The sequence below is a fragment of the Osmerus mordax genome, chromosome 6, assembly GCF_038355195.1.
Source record: "Osmerus mordax isolate fOsmMor3 chromosome 6, fOsmMor3.pri, whole genome shotgun sequence".
Classification (NCBI taxonomy): Eukaryota; Metazoa; Chordata; class Actinopteri; order Osmeriformes; family Osmeridae; genus Osmerus; species Osmerus mordax.
In genome coordinates, this window is record NC_090055.1 from 5,211,131 (window position 1) to 5,231,110 (window position 19,980).

At 40.3% G+C, this 19,980-nt stretch overlaps 1 protein-coding gene across 1 annotated transcript; it reads left to right on the forward strand.

Moving 5' to 3' along the window:
* Positions 1-1,018: 1,018 nt before the first annotated feature.
* ntrk1 (neurotrophic tyrosine kinase, receptor, type 1) lies at positions 1,019-19,754 on the forward strand. Its single transcript, XM_067237819.1, has 16 exons — positions 1,019-1,227; positions 5,017-5,091; positions 5,755-5,826; positions 8,294-8,362; positions 8,657-8,811; positions 9,027-9,169; positions 9,306-9,444; positions 11,073-11,546; positions 11,792-11,850; positions 11,997-12,099; positions 13,383-13,547; positions 13,772-13,923; positions 14,305-14,477; positions 15,884-16,124; positions 16,287-16,445; positions 17,489-19,754. Exons 1-16 carry the CDS (start codon positions 1,019-1,021, stop codon positions 17,672-17,674), a joined length of 2,574 nt encoding a protein of 857 aa, XP_067093920.1. The 3' UTR covers positions 17,675-19,754.
* The last annotated feature ends 226 nt before the right edge of the window (positions 19,755-19,980 follow it).

Below are 19,980 nucleotides of genomic sequence, written 5' to 3' on the forward strand. Positions count from 1 at the left end.
CTTTTAAACTTTTGAATAGACTTTGGTTGATTATATGATTGGGTCTCTTTTTTATGTGTTAATTCATGTTTTCCTATATTGTCCTGTCATACTATGTGTCACCACCAGGAGAAGTGCAATGACAATAAAGGCATTCATTCATAATGTAATTATTTTTTTTAATGGTTATGTCAGAGACTTATGCTGAACATAAAATAAATGGAGGTATATAGAAGCTGGTAAAAATTTCTAGTATTTGGGTTATCAGGTCACTGAGTTTAATGGTAAGAACAACATATGGATGTAAGAAGCGGACATCATAAGCACTTGCTTTCTCTTTTCTCCTCATAGGTATTTACTTATTTAAGGTCAAGGAAAAACACATTAATACCCTATCTTTACCTTCATAGTCTGAACTAATTTCAACCTTGACTGCTTTGGAAATGTTTCTGAAAGCAAAAACCTTCACTACTATTCCATTAGATTGAAAGATCCTTCATAGATATGGCTATCCAAACTGTTCTCCAAGAGTCCTAACATCTTGACTTGTCCCACAATCCTAATCATTGCTGGGACAGGAGACATCTTACTCTTGTCCAGATGATACATCATCCTGTCCTATATCTCTCTTCCCTCCTCCCATCATCATCCACCCTTTCCTTCCTTCCAGCCTTTCCCTTAGGTGTCTGATAACTGTGGCTCTCAAACACAGTCAACTAATGGCCTTGCCTTGCCCCTCCCTCTGTGAGAGAGTGAGAGAACGAGAAAGACATAGGGAGGGAGGGCGGCTGCAGCCCTCCAATGTCCCCAGGGCCCCTTGCCTGCCTGCCTGCATCTCACTCCTTCTGCTCATTGCTGCTTGTGGCTCAATACCAAAACCTCCTGGCTGGAATCACAACCCTGCCAGACAGCCAAGGGAAGAGCTACTGTGTGTGGAAGCTACCATCCTGTCACTTGTATCCTATCCATACAACCACTTCTTCTACTTGACAACAACACAACTCCTTTCATTAAGAAGACCACGTTTTCCATCACGGTTATGGCATTGAGCACCTCTCCATGGACATTCCCACTGGCCTTGGCACTGCCCCTGGCCCTCACTGCACTCTGCTGGGCACCAACACCTGTCCTGGGTGGGTGCCCGTCAGCCTGCCGGTGTTCCTTTGCCATGCTGCAGTGCTTGGAGCCTGATGGCATTGCCAGCATCCCTGCACTGGCACCACAGGAGAGCGAAAACGTCACAGAGATGTGAGTGTGCTTTGTTGGTTGGTTGTACTGGTTGGTTTGTCTATTGATAAGTTCTGTCATGCCTCTTGTTAATGTGTTGATTTCTAACATGTCTTTTCTTTGATATTGTTGTACTCTTAATCTGTAAATCCTTGTATTTGTCTTTTCCGAGTATTTTACACTGGAAACGTTGATTTAGACCATTTTGTTGCTTTGATGGTGATTCAGGTTGCAACTGTATTGGTTTGTACTTGGTGTAATGGTGTAATGCTGTAATGCTTGGCACAGAACAACAAGTGTTCGGAAGTTTCACAGCAACAAACAAGTGGTTGTTATGACATAGAAAGATACAACCTCATGGCACATCTGTGGCATATTTCCATCAATTTGGTGTTTTTAATAGATTACAATTATTACCTAAAGACAATATTGATGTGGGTACATCAATATTGTATAGCATGGTGGGTTGGTTTTGAAAATTGTGACTAATAGTTTGACAACAACATGGGGTAAATGCAAACTTCAGTTAATTTGTAGGATGTCTTGCACTTATATTCCAGTAATGGAACTTGGGGAAACCTGAGAGAGAGTTATGTGTATTAGAGAGTGAGGTTTACTTTATGTTTGTTTACTGGTTCATGAAGTACTTTTATAACTAGAAGACAGGCTGTTTTGTGAGGAAACAATCTAAATTTTGAAATCTAAGGTAGATACAGACTAGATGTGGGTGGAAAGGAATTTCCGAATTATATCCCAAAAAGAGTAATCAGTCCAAGAATTTTTGGTTGTTGAGGTTGTCGTGGTCTTGTGTCAGTTGAATTAGTACAACCTGGTTTGATACACTGTAAGGAGACACTGTGCATGAGAGCAGGACTGATGGTAGTGATAGTACTGATGGTCAAAATGTGCATTATAGAGTACATGTGTAAGCTATTCTTATGTTCATCTCAGAGAACAGAACAACTTCTGTTGATTCACAGTGATTCACAGAAGCTTGCTACACTCTTAACAACATAGTACTGGTAAATGAAAAATATGTCAAGATTGAATTATGGCATAATTTCTCTGTACTGCCATGCTGTTCTGTCTTTATTGTCCTTTCTAGAAATGGGCAATTAACACTTGTTAAAAAGGAACCACATCTGTGAACAGCTATACAGAAGTCAATTTTGGTCCCCTCTGCGTCTGTCAAGTAGTCTTTCTTTCTTTCTCTCTCTCTCTCTCTCTCTCTCTCTCTCTCTCTCTCTCTCTCTCTCTCTCTCTCTCTCTCTCTCTCTCTCTCTCTCTCTCTCTCTCTCTCATTTTTGCCAGTTGTTTTTGTCGTTTTCTCTACAGCTTTCTCTTACTTTCTCTCAATCTCCCTCCCTCACTCACTTTCTCTTTCTCTGTGTTTCTTGCCTTCTCTCTCCTCACTCTTTTAACACCTTCTCTGTACCTGTATCTAAACATGAAACCCCAGACTTCAGAAGCTCTTCTACATCCACTATGAGTCACTCAATCAATAAGCAAGAAGGCTCTGTTGGCATGTGTTTACCTCTCCATGTAGTGTGCCAGTAAATGACAACACTTTACTGTGGGTGCAAAAGAACACTAGCTGATATGAGAAACAAACAAGCAGCCATTAACTGAGGAACGGGCCAGAAATTCATCATGTGCTAAGTTATAAATGCAATTGTAAGAATTGCCAAGCGAATGCCCCCCACAGGAGAACAATGGATGATATATTACCCACTTGGCTCAATCCAATAAGGGGGGGTGATGGGTGATTCTGGTTCCACCTGCCCTCTAATCACATTACTGCTGCATGGGTCAATCGTACATGCATAAATATCTGTTTGTGTGCCACACTGTAATATAAACACAGAATGTACAGACTAACTAAGAGAGACCAAGTTTTCTTACCTCAAAGAACAAAGGTTTGGTTGAGGGAAGGTTGTCTATTTATTTCATTTTCATATTCACCTGAAAAGGATGAAAATTGAGCACAAGATAGTGTCTTACTAAGTGCAGGCAATATGTTCAGTTGTACATTTGGCCATAATGTGGCCTTAATGTGGGCTTAAAAATATATATGTCTGTTATAATATATAACAGACAATGGGGCAACCTTCCATGAACTGGATTTTTTTCTCATTGTTCCATCTTCGTCCATGTCTTTGTCCCCCTCCTACTCCTTCACTCCCTCCTTACCCTGGCCCTGTTACAGTTTTTCTCGATTGGTTTTCTGAATGCCTAGCTCATACTCTCAGAACTCTACACACAAATAAAAAAAACTCACTTCTCCTGCAAAATTAAACTTAACATTCAAAACAATGTTATTTAATCTCAAAATTGTATTTTGTTTTCAAACAAAATGTTCAGGAGACAGAAGACGTTCCCGACCACCTTGTGTTGGTAATCTTTCAGTTCTGCCAAACATATAGTAAAATACTGTAAATACTGTGTAGGAATACAAAGTAGGAATACATTTTCCAAATACTTGAAACATACTTTATTTTTACAGTCCTACAGAACAGTCCACAGGCAATACTGTACTACTGTACTCATTGAGTACTGTATTGATATGCAGTAGGCCTACTGCAATTTTATAGTGAGAATAGATTTCTTACCTATTCTCATTTCGGAAAGTCCGAATGATGGATGCTACAGTGTACCTGCTCAAATTTGGCTGTACTCTTTGCCCAGCCTCCCTCATTGTTAGCCCATGGTTGACCACATGGTCAACCAAAGCGGCTCGGACCTCATCAGAGATTATGGTCCTTGGCCATCCTCGTCCTCCTCCTCTTACTCTCACTCCTCTGGCTCTGCCTCTGTTTCCAATGTTGGCATCCATTGCTCCAAAACAGAAGAGGTCACCTGTTGCCCTTTTATGCTAAAGCTCTGATTGCTAATTGTAAAACTGTGTGACAGGTGTTTGTACATGCGATGAGTCAGTGTAGGTATTTGAATGGCAGTGTGTTCCTTGTGAAAACAAAAGATTTTCTTCATGAAAATTGTGCCAAATGCAGAGAATTGTGTGTAGTGTTTTGAAAAAAGTGTGTTTTAGAACTGCAATTTGAGTGTAAAGCAGGAATTGTGCTTGTAGTTTAGCAGAATTGGTTCATGGGGTTGGTGCATGAGTTACATGTTGTGGTCATTGTGTCTCAAGTAGCAGTATTTGTGTGTAAACAATTGAGAAAAACTGTAAAAAGAGAGAAACTGTTCACACAAATGCAGCCATAAAAATCCTTGATACGTTTGTTCAACTTGGCTATTTAGTTGATGGTAAAGTTTTGTGGCCTTGTATAGAGTGAATGTTGAATTGAGTTGCATAAAATGTCTAGATGAACCCAGTAGACATCTGAAAAAATGATCTAAGACTTCTAAAGCATTGACTATTATTACTTACTATAATTCGCTCTGGATAAGAGCGTCTGCTAAATGACTAAATGTAAATGTATTGACATTCTCAAAACAAGATTGAGTTTGGATATTTCTTTTGTTGCTTTTTATAATTGGTCTTCCCTGGTCTATCAACTGTGCGACCTGTCCAGAATAAATCATGTGAATTATCCTATTAAAAAATAAAATAAACATTTAAAACGATTGTGTACAAAATGTTACTTAGCGTTTGGTTTACTGTAAGTCCAGTTTCAGAATACTACATGTTAATCGAAAGCTGTTATTGATTGGTTTAATCAGATTATTCTTTATCCAGAGTTTCATTTGGCATTAGTCAGATTAAATGAATTACTTCTAAACTCAAGTCTATGGCAACAATTGAATAGTTCTGTTTGTTTTATGAAATCATATTTTTGTTTCCTCCCCCAGTTACATCGAAAACCAGGTTACCCTGGAGAACATTACAAGACACGACCTTGACAACTACAGGGAGCTGAAGAACCTGTGAGTAACTTGGCCTTGGAGGCCGCATATAGACTTTTCTGCTTGTCTGAGTTACTTCTTCAGTTCAAACCCCAATAACTCACTGTTCTGATGTTTTTTAATGATCCAAAATTGCACTCCATACTGATGTGGCATTCATGTATCAGTTGTATCAAGCCTTCTTTAATAGCAAGTTGTGAATAGTCAGTGAATCAGTCAGTGAAATCAATCACTTACTATAAAGTGTAACTCACCTAACAAGTGTTTTTTTCGTATGTAGATTTTCTTTAGATAGACATAGTTTAGCTTGGTTTAGGTGAATATGAGAAAGAAAATGTGAAAAAGGGAGTTATTACAATTGTAATATCATTGGCTAATCTAGTCAGTGATTGTAACAGTCCTTTATTCTAAAGTGACAGCCATCAATGCAGTCTTAAACTTACAACACAAGAGTGAATTCCCTTTAAAGCTCTTTTATTAAGTGCTAAACATCTTGTGTTGAGTGTAAGTCAATATCCCAAGGAGGATTTTTAATTCAAATATTATTTGACTAATCTTTGTGGACCTGTTCAATATCTTCTGTTCAGAATTGATTATGATTACCTAGCTTTTCATGTTTATCGTGTGTGTGTGTTGTGTGTGTGTGTTGTGTATTGTGTGTGTGTTTTTGCATACCTTTCCTAGCACCATCACGTTCTGCAAACTGCAGCATATATCTGCTAATGCCTTCCAGAACAACCTCAAGCTCCAGTATGTGTAAGTGTCCTTGTTTTTACTTAAGGATTGTCTTTCCTCTTTATGTCTTCAAACATTTGTGGGTCAGTCATGCTGTGGGCAAAAATGCCCACATTTTGTTGATGCCAGAGGTCAGAGAACAATGGCCAAACTGGTTTGAGCTGATAGAAAGGCAGCAGTAACTCAAATAACCACTCATTACAACCAAGGTAAGCAGAATAGCATCTCTGAATGCACAACATGTCAAACCTTGAAGCAGATGGGTTACAGTAGCAGAAGACCACAACGGGTGCCACTCTTGTCAGCTAACAATAGAAAACTGAGGCTACAATTCACATGGGCCCACCAAAATTGGACAATAGAAAAATGAACAATAGAAAAAGATTTCAACCGCAACATTCAGATGGTAGGGTCAGAATTTGGCGTAAACAACATGAAAGCATGGATCCATCCTGCCTGGTATCAACGGTTCAGGCTGGTGGTGGTGGTGTAATGGTGTGGGGGATATTTTATGGACACACTTTGGGCCCCTTTGTACCAGCTGAGCATCGTTTAAAAGCCACAACCTACCTGGGTATTGTTGCTGATCATGTCCATCCTTTCATGACCACAGTGTACCCATCTTCAGATGGCTACTTCCAGCAGGATAATGTGCCATTTCACAAAGATCAAATCATGTCAAACTGGTTTCTTCAACATGACAATGACAAAATCAGCGGACGGTTTCCAGCACCTTGATGACTCGATGCCAACATATTGTGCCAGTTCTGAAGGCAAAAGGGTGTCCAACCCAATACTAGAAGGTATACCTAATAATGTGGCCCTTAAGTGTCAACAGTTCCACTCTTTTTTGAAAATCCCCTGTGGACCATCTGTAGATGCTCAAACCATCAAAAAAAGAACATAATTACAATTACAACTCAGAGTTAAAGTTTCAGTTGAAAGTAATTTACAATTTGTTGATGGTTTATTGAGTATATATCTACAGATTCACTTAGCAAATAGTGTTACCATATAGACACATACATTTCATGTGTTTCTATATTTTAACAATATTTTAAAGCCTAATGTAAGCATTGGTGGAAGGCACTATGACATTGGTTACTATAGTCATCGCAAAGTTACTTAAATCTAAGTAGTGCTTCTTTCAATTCTTGTGTGGCATTTGCTGTAGACACGGCAGTTATCCTATCCATCTGTAGTTGACCCTTATCGCGACCATCTTGTCCTCATTGTTTTACAGAGTGTGTGCGACATGTCCAATGTTGTTTACTAGAAAGGCCGCCCGTTTGGGTGTGGAGGAGGGGGTCTGAGACTGGGTTGGGGAGAAATCGGAGAAGACATCCAACAGTCACCTTTTACTCGCTCGCTTTGGCGGATTATTGACAACTGATGCATAATAAATCCACTCCACTAAGGGTCCATTATCACTTAATCAATATTTTACTGGAGGGGCTGTAGAGTGTAACAGATGTGTCTTATAGATTTGGGGACTTCACCCAAAGAGCACATGAACATGTGGTGATTGTTACTTTGATACTGTAAATTGTAGATGGGGTGTGTGTGTGATGGCGCGGTGGGGGAGACACACCACATCCATCTTTTTTTCCTCAATGTCTGTCACTTGTTTGCCGATAACCGCTGTTCATCTTGGATGTATGCAGAACTTATGCGAAGGCAGAGTGAAGCAACTGCTATTCCCGGCTATGCTCCTCCCCTGTGGGCTGTGGAAGAATCGAGCTTGTAATAGATAGGCCCCAATGGCTAACCCATCTGACATGAACTTTTGGGAGATGGGAAAACAAATAATTTAACCCCTGCTGGCCCCCTTTGCCCCTGCCAAAGTGAATATGTATCGTTTTGCATTAGAGCCTTCCCTGGTGTGGTCTGCTATCATCTTCTGAGGGGGTTTGATTTACCTGCTTGGTCATCTGAGGATCAGTTCAGAGCAGTCGTTCAACAGCAACTTGAGGAGAACTTCAATCTTAGTAGTTAATATATGTCTCAATTACATTACCTGCAGTATATATTTTGTGTCATGCTGTATCAACTGTATTTGAACACATTCAGATCCAAAAAGTGTATGTCAAGGCTGATTCATCAAGCTTATTGTTTGGTTCTCAGACTGTGACCAAACATTGTTTTTCTTCAGACAAGTGTTTATGACTTCAGACTAATCATCTAATGCACTGAACATTGAGAGAACATGAGAGGCCTGCCAATGGTGTGATAAGAAACACTTGCAAATGTAATTGATCAGTTTCCATTTGGAGTCATTAATGTTTTCAGGCAAAGAATAATTCAAAGCAGGTATGCATTGTACTAAAGTTATTAAGTCACTGTGGGACAGCAGTTTCTTTTCGACAGTTAGAAAAAACTGTAATGTCAGGTGAAACATGTATTGTGTACTGTATGGGCATGTAACAGTAGAATTCAGATGATTTATGCTGTTGTATGAAGTGTCAGTCCTATTTTATTTATTCTGTAGGAACCTTGCATCCAACTCTCTGGAGCATATCAGTTGGAAGGTCTTCCATTTTCTACCCCTGCTAAACTTGTGAGTAAAACACTGTACACAACTATTTGTGGATTTGTATTCAGTAGACCCAGGGCTAAAACATGTAAAAAATAGTGTCCCTTTCATTGTTTGTCAAACCATGAATCGTCTAATTGAAACCAGTCACTTTATATTAATATTATTACATGTTCTTAAGCTCATTACAGGAGGTGTATGGCCCCTTGTGTCAGTGTTATATTAGCAATGCCCGAATAGCAGTCGAAACACTCCTTTAAAGGAAGGAATGTTTTATAATGTAATGTATTTTATGACAAATAATTGTTTTCTTTTCAGGATTTTGAGGGACAACCCGCTTGTGTGTTCATGTGATATTCATTGGCTCCAGCAATGGCAGCAAAATGAACGTGGCGACTTGGACAACCAACTACTGCATTGCTCCTCTGATGGCCACAGCCTATCATTAAATTCCTTGGTGATGGAAAACTGCAGTATGTAACATGTACATAATTGTGACCCTATGGGAATCTAAGAACGTTTCTACATCTGGTTATATCTGGTAGAGAATAATATGTTTATTGAGGACTTCAATGCAAACATGGCAAACATCTTATAGTCACTGACTGTACATGGGAGTGCAAAGTTGTGTTCCTTTATAAGCGTGTAGTGGAAGCTAATGAGATCACTTCGCTCAACTTTCTTGCAGGTGTTCCTGAGGTGACCATCCTGCAATCCAATAATAAAATCCAGGAAGGTGGCAACCTCACCTTTGAGTGTCACGTGACAGGAGTTCCCATTCCCACAGTGAGATGGCGCACACACCAACTGCACTCCCACTACGACGTACAGGTAGTGGAACTTTATCCTTGTTAGACATACACGCCATCATCTTTATTAAATGAAATGATACTGACACACTAGTATCTGAGATATATTGTAAAGCTTTACTTGAATAGACTGCTGTGGTGTTTCCCCTCATCTTCAGGAACGGATCTGGGGCGCCACCCTGGAGCTCATCCTACATCTAACAAATATGTCCTCCAAAGACAACCTCCACAACTTGACCTGCGAGGCTGAGAACCAGGCTGGACCTGACGATGACATGGTTATGCTGGACATTGAATGTAAGTGCCAAACAAAATGTTCAACCAAGCTCTTGAAAGCTTACACACTGCTTTAAAGTTCTCGGCATTAATCTAAGAAATGTAAGAAAGAAATGTTAGCACATAGGGTTCTGAGTAATGATACATGACTTGAAATAGAGCACCCCCCTCCCCCGTCACTTTTCCTTACAACTTTGTGTCAGCTCTCACTCATTCTGCAAAGATGCAGTAAGGTCAAAGAAATACAGCATGAAAACAGTCCAAGAGCTTCTCGTCGTCAAATGCATGCTAATTATATCATGTAGCAACTATACACTGGAGAATTCAGATGTTGTTTACTCTTCAGCCATGCATTAGTGCTGTCTGAAAGTTCAATTTGAAATCTTAAAGTTCATTTTGAACACCATCAAAGAATGACAAGACCCACTGGGCCCAATGGAGAGAGCGTGTGATGCATTAGCAGTACATTACTGAAAATATTGTTCAAACTGTATCATTTATCATCGCCTCAGTGACACTCATTGGAAAAAAGCTTGAAAAGAGTGGAGGGGGGACTAGTCAACTGGAGCCAAAAATGCACGAGCATCAAGGGACAAATGATGAGCGTTAGAAAAATGTCCGCTGATAACCATTGTGCGATCTGATTTGAGCTTTTGGCTAATGGATTTTTCCCTCCAACTCCGGAAAAAGGCTTGGTTGGCGGTGATTGGCAGTCAGTAAGTGCGTTAGCATGGATAATCTATCAACATCAGCTCCCCTGGTGGACGGACACTCGTTAACCACCGGTCCTTTAATTACCCTTAATTACCTCCCCCGATCAGAGGGATGTTTACAGGGCTCAGTCGCTCCGTGGAGCGTCTCTTTGTACCACGGATTCATTTGATTCGTGTAGCCATTTCCCTTGGAACATAATAAAACAAAGTAGTGCTGTTGTTGGGTTTGAAATACCAAAGTTTCGCTTCTCAGAAATCATATATATGTGAATTAAATAAACGGAATGTATAAGCAGAGCAAGGACAGACTGACATTTAACCTCACAACAGGGTTTATTTTTCTTTAATGCTTAAATTGGTCCATTTGAGACAATAAGTACAACCATGTGGATTGCAAATTTTTGCTTGTGATATTGCTGACTTGAGCACACACAATGTAGTAGACCAACGGCACGCATGTCTTAGTATCTTGCTTCGCTCTGCACTTTCTCAGACAGGGTCATGGGTTAAGAGCAGTGGAATGAACGATGAAAAAAGAGGGGACTTTGTCCATCAGCTCCATCTTCGATCTAGCAGACCATTTCCTCTAGCTTCTCGTGTATTCCAGGTAGCCTTTGTGGTTAGGGGCCTTATAGGAGTCCCAGATTCATTATTCATGGCAGGTCAACAGGTTCACTACAGAAAGACAACATAGACTCATAACTCATAATGAGGAACCTACTGTAAAGGGCTCTTTAAATGACACTGCTGACATGCTGGTTTCTTGTTATTTTACGTTACCTTTTTACATTTTAGCAGTTGATTATGATTTCAACATAGAGTAACTAAAAAAATGTTCACGCTCTTTAAACTTCTACAGTCAAATCAAGAGTTTTCTCATTTTACTGTAATAATCCATGTTGAGTGAATTTCCACTATTTTCCTATCCCTCCACAGTTCCAGTCAAGATTATTTTCCTAAGAGACGCTGAGCCACAGCACCACTGGTGTTTCCCCTTTGCAGTGGACGGCAATCCGGAGCCCACCATCCGCTGGCTGTACAACGGCTCTACCCTCAATGAGACCCGTTACACCTACACACAGCTCATTCCCGACTCAGACGACGGCTCGGTCAAACATGGATGTCTGTTTCTCAACAAGCCCACCCACCTGAACAATGGCCACTATACCCTCATAGTGGAGAACAAACTGGGGAGTGACCGAGAGACAGCCACGGGCAAGTTCATGGACAACCCCTTTGACCTGTTTGATTCCCCTGAGGGAATGTTTCCGGGTGAGCATGTGGCAATTAGGATTTTGTTTTCCATTCCATTGGAAATTCAGATTATTGGAAATTCAAATCTTAAAATGTATGCTTGGAATAACTCCATGTTTCCTCTCTCAATGCCAGTCCTAAATGACGATGATCCAAGTAAGTGTTTTGAATGATTCCTGGGATTTTTATTACTCAGTAGATGGATGGATGGACTCACTGGAAAATTCCACTTCACTGTGAAGTCAAAAATGCTGTCATTCTCACCAGTATCAGTAGTCTATGTACATTACAGATTACATTTCAATATTGGTCAAATTGCAACAAATACTGTATAAAGAAGAAAAACTATTCTATTACTAACCAAAAACTATACATTAATTTTGTGTGTATGATTCATCCAGTTCCCACCAAGAAATCTCATGAGGATGTCACTGAAAACTTGGAGAGTCGAGTGTTTGGGGTAAGTGAATATTCCATTCATCTAAAATGGTAATAATATTTCAACGCATGGTACGCTTATCCACACAATGTTAATGGTAATGCAGTTAGCCGTTTTACCATGTACTATTCCTCTGATTGATACTCAACTCCTGTCTTTGAATACAGGTGTCTGTGGCAGTGGGGCTAGCAGTGTTTGTTTGCACTTTCCTTCTGATCATGGTCCTGGTCATCAACAAGTGTGGCCAACATTCCAAGTTTGGCATTCATCGTAAGTTACACTAAATGTCCAAAAGTCATGATACACAATATGAATTCAGAATATGAAGTACACAACAACAATCAAGCTTACCTGCAATTTTCCCCAGAAAGACTTGTGCATTCTTACACTTTTGTAATAAGATGCCGCTAACTCTTAATACTATTGAATTACATGGCAATTTCTACTGTATGTGGGCATAACGTTTCACCAAAAGTATTGCTGTGTAGTTACATGGTAGTTAATCTAGGTCTAATGTAAAGTGTTGCCAAGAAAACAAAGGCCATATATATCTCCTTTAAAACATTACACCACTTGCCTGAATCCAAAGGGAATATTCTGTAGTCTAACATGGTTCTAAATGAAGATTTTATAATTGATAGAATTTTGTATGTCTATATAGTCCAAGCATAATGAATCTAAAAAGACTCTGCAAAAGAACATCCACACTGGAAGGAGCTATACCCCCTATTTCTTTCCCTCCCTATCATCACTGAAATGGCCAACAGTTCCGCAGCAGGAATTGAGTTGCTTTTGGAAAGTAGTGCACAGGAGGCTGTCTAATCTAAGGTTTCCTCTGAGCTGTAACTTTGCACACTGTCAGCCCCGATCCACGGTTGGCTAGAGTGCCTTAATTACAGCATGCAAAGTGAACGGCGTCAGAAACCCTCCTGTAGCCACCGCGGTGTGGGCCATTAAAGAAGACTGATGGAGGCCGGCTGGGTGCAATATATAGGTCCTCTTGGACCCCCCGCACCTCCCCCACCCCCCATCCACATAACGCCAACTGCCCTATAAAGTGCCTAAGTGGACGTGATTGCCTAAGTGCCCCCCTCCCTTACATGTTGGTTCGTTTTCGCTCTCCCCTGCTCCCATCCTCCATTTTCTAGCAGGATGACTCTGGGGGGTTCTGTGGTTTTCCTCCTTGAGTGGGTTTTACGGTTTTAGGCACACTTGTTTGGCTTTTAATAGGCTAGCGCACCCAGAGCTGCTTACTGTTCAGACTCACTGTCCAAGGGATTTTTGATTATTGTCTTCGTTTTTGTGTTTTTTCAATATTGTACTGATTGCTGTATTGTTGATGGCTGTGATTAGTATTACTTGTTGTGAGTAGCCATAGGTTTTGAGAAAAACAGCAACATCTATTTTAAGAACTGATAATTCTATGACTAAATGTGCTTTTGATGAATTGTAAATGCCTGGATTGGAGTAGAAAGATTTGAAGCATTACATTAAAAAAACATGTATCTCCCCCTGTCTCCTTTTCTTTCTCTGTCTTTCTGTACCTCTGCCAGGCTCCTCTGTTCTGGGCACGGAGGATGACATGGCTGTCTCCCTTAGATTCATGAACTTTGGGGCCAGCCCCCCCTCCTCAGATGAGGGCATTTTGGACACAGGCATGTCCAGCTTTGTGGAGAATCCACAGTATTTCTGTGGAATCATCAAAGACAAAGATATGTGTAAGTGGAAAAAGTGTTTTTAAACCTATTTACAACTTTTATCCAAAGCTAATGGTGCGTATGGAATGTATGACAGAAGATCAATGATCTGAAGATCATTGTTGTAATCAGTTTGGGTTCTAACATTCTCAAGTAAATATTGGAAGTTTGCATGGTTGGACATATATTGGGGTTGCATATAACTGCCCATGATAATGAGCTTTCTGTTTGTCTTTGTCTGACAGCCTTTCTGTCTTTGTGTGCAGGTGTACAGCATATAAAAAGACAAGACATTGTGCTGAAGTGGGAATTGGGTGAAGGTGCGTTTGGCAAGGTCTACCTTGCAGAGTGTGCCAACCTCAGCCCTGACAGTGACAAGATGCTGGTGGCCATCAAGGTAGGAGAATGGGTTCCACAGTGTCTTGTACTTTACTGGCATTATTTAAGTTATTTCATATTAATTAAATAGACAAATAAATCTTTGTAGTGCTGCTATGAGATGTATTACAGCATTAACAAAGGAGTCAGGTGGCTGAGTGGTTAGGGAATCGGGCTAGTAATCAGAAGGTTACCGGTTCGATTCCTGGCCTTGAAAAAAAATGACGTTGCGTCCTTGGGCAAGGCATTTCACCCTACTTGACTCGGGGGAATGTCCCTGTACTTACTATAAGTCGCTCTGGATAAGAGTGTCTGCTAAATGTAATGTATTGAGTCTTTTTGTATATTTGAACGGAAATCAAGAAACAGAATTCATTGACTTCATTTCTTTGCGATGCAGACTCTCAAAGATGCAAACGAATCAACGCGGCAAGACTTCCAGAGAGAAGCCGAGCTCCTCACAGTTCTTCAGCACCAACACATTGTCCGATTCTATGGTGTTTGCACCGACGGAGAGCCACTGGCCATGGTGTTCGAATACATGAGGCATGGAGACCTCAACCGCTTTCTCCGGTACGTACTGTGTCGTGTGAAATTTACAGCACTGTTCACAGCACCTAAGTTATGAATATGTGAGCTTGTTGAGTAATAGACAGTTGACAATCAGTATAGTATGTCCTTATTGTAAATAGTTTGCTGATCTAGTCTAGGGTGAGCCTTTTCAACTAGCTAAAGGAATTCATCAGATTAAAAATGATTGCTGCAACCTTGATCAATCTTCTTTAAACAACACTGTTCCGATCCTTCTTCAACAAAGCCCCTTAATTGACTTCAACGAAGCTAAAGCCACTTGAGCGAATGTTGGTGGATTGCATGGGTCCACAGTGCCATGCAAAGGTTAGCATTCTTAGCAACTGCAAAAAAAATCAGAATAGTATTATCTTTTGGTTATGTGCATCAGTAAGGGACACCAACAAAAACTGTTCCGTCTACAACCTTGAAACAAACAGGTTTTGTTTGGAGGGAACTGAATGGATGCTATACTATAAACCATGTTGTTCGACACCACTTATTTTGCACCTGGGAAATAGTCTGGGACGCCACTGAAACAGATGTAGATGCTATACATGCCAGGTGTCCATGAGGCCAGACTGACAATGAGACTTGATGAGGAAACACACAAATACTCCCCTTTCTTTCTCTCTATCCAACACACACACACACACACACACACACACACACAATACTTGAAATATATGTTCAAGGATGGGATGGATGAAAATCACATTTCCACCGGACAGACTAGACGTGTGTGTCTAGGCCCTACATCCCAGCTGCTTTTCGACTCTACCACCTGCCTGTTAAACTAATAGTGATTGTATAGACTTCCTTTGCAAAATGGAAAGAGAGCATGTGACAAAGTGGAGAGGTTGACTATTAGGATAGATGGAGACATGTCAATGGTGATTTTTTCATTTGGTGATTGGATTCAAATACGAGTGGGTGTAAGCTGGAGACGTGAGAACAACTGTGGAGCAAGGCATGGTCGTCATACGTCTCCAAATTACATTATGGGGAAATTAATACAAGGCTTATTACAAGCCTTATGGTCCATATTAGCTTCGTCGTTAAATTGTTTTATTATGGCATGGCCTCATGCTGACCATGTATTACACTTTACAGATCTCATATATGTCCAAAGGCTTCAATTTGTAGATTGCATGGTTCAGTCATGCCCATTTCACCGATACATCATCGGGTCAAGCAGAGGTTGTACACTGAAGGGCCAATACTAGGTCAACACTGAATGTTAAACCATGCCTCACCACATCTGTCCACATAATAAGCTTGGTTTCTTCTGACAGAAGTGTCATACCGCTTGGTTATAGCATACAGCTGCATATCTTGTCATATCCCAAATGCCAGTATGATAACCTTGACCTCCTCCCTGTCCCTACCCCACCCCCCACCCCTAACAGAGCCCATGGTCCTGATGCCTGTATCCTGGAGGAAGTGAAGATAGCACCTCTGGGTCAGCTCACCATTCCTCAGATGCTTCAGATCGCTGCCCAGATTGCCTCAGGAATGGTTTATCTGGCTTCCCTTCACTTCGTACACCGAGACTTGGCCACACGCAACTGTCTGGTGGGGGAGGGTCTGGTGGTCAAGATTGGAGACTTTGGGATGTCCCGGGACATCTACAGCACAGACTACTACCGGGTATGATGGTTGAAATGGAATGAATTTCTGGGGAAACTTGTATTGACTTGAGTAGGGTTCATTTTATGGGGTTTAAGCCTAATTCAGTTCTGCTAGTTATGAGACTAGAGAGATCACAGTTGGTGTGGGTTGTGTTATGGTATTCATTATTTGATTGGACAGGTGGGTGGACGTACCATGCTTCCCATTCGCTGGATGCCTCCTGAGAGCATCATGTACAGGAAGTTCACCACTGAAAGTGATATCTGGAGCTTTGGCGTGGTTCTTTGGGAAATCTTCACCTTTGGTAAACAGCCTTGGTACCAGCTCTCCAACAGTGAGGTAGGCAAGTCAGCATACAGCTGTGGCAAAATAATGACACATTTACAGGGCATGTTGTTTACAAGAGGTTTTGCATATCATAAAGATATGACAGAATGAGATGGAAAAAAATAATGACTGTACAACATCACTGTATTAAAGTCAATGCACAGCATTTTCCAGAAAAAATCAAGTACATGATAAAATGCATTACTTTGCTGTTTGCATAGCAAGGTCTGAGCACCAGAGTTTCCAGCATTTTATTCACAGCCAATCAATAAGTTCATAGCAATTAAGTGCAGTCCAGTCCAGTTTCTTGAGGTTGTGCACCAAGAAGTGGGACTCCGTTGTGACCGCAACTGTGCCATTACAACTCAGCACCCTCTCTCCTTTCAAACAGAGGGTGGATCACTTTTCCCATCCACTCAATTGTAATCTCATTGGGCCTCATTTTCGACCAGGGCCAATGACGTTTAACCTTGTTAACCAAATCCAATGATTGACATGTGTAATTATAACTGTTGTTAGCTAAGGCAGCGATAAATCATCCCCCAACTCCACAAGTTAGATGAAGAAGGGCACCGGCCATTTTAAAAGACAGAATCAATCTTGGTTGATGGAATCTGATTGAAAGCCCATTCTTCGATGATGTAGCTCGGTGCTGACAGGTCTATTATGTTCATTGGATTAGTTCAGTAGTAAATGCATACAATTCTCCAGCTCTTTAAAGAAAGAGCCAATAGTAATCCAAGTAGACAAAACTAGATTTACCAGTCAGTGACAGTGAATAATTAATTTACTAATTGGTTTTCTATTCATAGCACCATTAAGTACTTTCTATGTCTTTCTTTTTGCAAAACTTTATTAAAGCAAAAAAAAACTACAACTTAAACGAGAATCAACGTGTAACATTGTGGTTGACATCATTATTTTACATAAGCCAATCTGACTATCAATATGTCTCTCTTTGGAGGGTTGTTTAGAGAAACATCCCCGGAAATAAACTGTGTAAACACTATAAAACATGACACTATCTGAACCTAAATCTATTGCACCCCCAATAGGCCATTGAGTGCATTACACAAGGTCGGGAGCTGGAGAGACCGCGGACCTGTCCTAAGGAGGTGCACTTGCTGATGCAGGGCTGCTGGCAGAGGGAGCCCCAGCAAAGACTGATCATCAAGGACATCCACAGTCGCCTCATGGCCCTGGTCAAGACCCCCCCAGTCTATCTTGACATCCTAGGTTAGAAAGTGTAAAGGTACTTGAAAGAGGGGGCCTGGGGAAAAGAAATGGAGCAGGGACCAGGGGAAGGGTGACCGTGAAAAGGGTGGTGTGGTAGAATGTTCGTTGTTGATGTTAATGGAATTGATCCAGAAAGATAAGTCTAAACTTCTCATCCCACCAAGGGTGAAAATGTCCACATTCCAATGTCAGGTATTGGTCATTTTCTGGAATCTTGTAAACAGTTGGAGAGAGTGAAGAGATATTGAAGGTGGTGGCGGAAAGGGGGGGATTCTTCTTCTTCTGTTGAAGCCTGAAACACTGGCGTCAACTATGCTGCTTCAACTGTCTTTAACCTGATTGGTCCAGGCTCAACCTCATCTCCACTGAGTGAGGAGGAGACTGAGCACCTAATAACTGTCAAATGTTTACTGTTTGATTGTTCTTTAATTGACTTGGATGTCAGGCTGATGAGGACTGTGCATGGCTGACATGTTGACTAAACTTAGAAGGAGTCACTGTCGCCTAAGAAAATGAACACATTTTTTTTTACATGGATTTTCAAGGATTGTGCTTCTCTGCTCATCTTTCCAGGGCATTCTTTTCAGAAGTGAATGGATTCTTGGCTGTTAAATACCCTGTTAAGTCATTTGTGTGATTGCATAAGGAGTCAGTTATTTTTGGTAGTTTGATACATATGTACTAACAAACAACAATCATCAAAAAGTGTAAAATAATAATTCAATTGTTATTTGAAGAATTGTCACTTCTAAGTTATGTAGCAGTTAACTGAATCAACAGATGTTGAGATGACCTAATCTAAACTATCTATCTATATATATGCCATCAGTGAAACAACTTAACTTTGTTTTATTGTCCTCAGCCCAGCAGATAACCAAACCTAAGCAGTCAGCATGTGTCCCTTTGGCCCCCTCCCGAAACAAGGAGAGTTGAAGCTGTCTATCCACTGCAAATTAGCATTAAAAGTCCATACCCATACAGCCCTCTGAATTGGTTAGAGGGTTTACTATGTAATTTAAAAAAATCAATTTAGCAACGACTTTACAAGGCCTTAAAAAAAGAACATGAAGCCTTAATTATATTTAACATCGAGGCGACCTGTTTCCACCTAAAAAATATGAAAATGCTTTGGGGCACAATTTTAAAAGAAGCATCGTGCAAAGCAGTTTGAAAAGAATTGATCCATTTTGAAATACTGGAACTAAGTAGTTTCAAAGTGGTGGCTATTTGAAGGGCAATTAAACAAAATACTGTAATTTTTTTAATAAATTCACTGAACGTCGTCCTTCTCAAAATGGAACAAGTTCCCAATTAATTCTATTTATAGACTCTGTACAAAGCACTGGAGTTGTAAATCCCAACCTTCATGACATGTATTGTTATTTATTTTATCAACATGTTGACTGTTTTCTTCTATTATTTTACTGTTGAAAGAAATATTTTGTAAAAGAAAGGGTTAACTTGTGTCACTGTACTCTTCATGTTTTCTGACATGTTAACTATATGTACATGGTTATGTATGTACAGTATGTGAGTACTACTTATTGTAAATATGTTGCTCTAAAAGGGTAGTTGGGTGTTTTAAAAAGTGATTCACAAAGAGAATGATTTAGCGACTGAGACATACAGTATGGTATTTAAACATACTGGCTTAGCCACAGCTACTGCTTTCATGGAAATCTAAACAGTCTTAGCAGTCACCATGCTAACCTTCGGTAACCTTTGACATCAAAATCGTGTGCAAAAATCCAGTATTGGAAAGATAGTGACAGATTCAGTGAGATAGTTTCAAATGTAACAGATGGATGAAAGGGATTGAAACTGCAGGGGGAGAGTGACAGATGGAGGTGAAATAGAAAGAGGGGTACAACCATACGACTCAAAACAAATGTATGTGCAAAACAGCAAGCTGCCTGGACCATGTTTTTCAATTCAACCTTTCACCTACAAACGAGAAATGAAAGTATGTGTGATAGAAACAAAGTAGAGTGATACCTTGGAATGTAAATATGTAAATACTGTGTCACTGTTACAGAAAAAGTCATCTTTAATCTTGTTACCTAAGCACTTTTATTATCTACTCAATTAAAGCCACCATTGGTTTAAGATATCAGCCTCTTCCCTTTAATTGATTATATACTGTATATTAATGAATAATCACTTTGAGATGGCGCTATAGAAAATGTAGTTTTACTATAATAATTTCAAGATACTTCCATATGCTTCAATATCAGTTTGCATTGTAAAACCTGAAAATTTAGGTGAAAAACTGGAGGGAACGTGCTTGTAATCATCACCTTCCCCAAAAGTA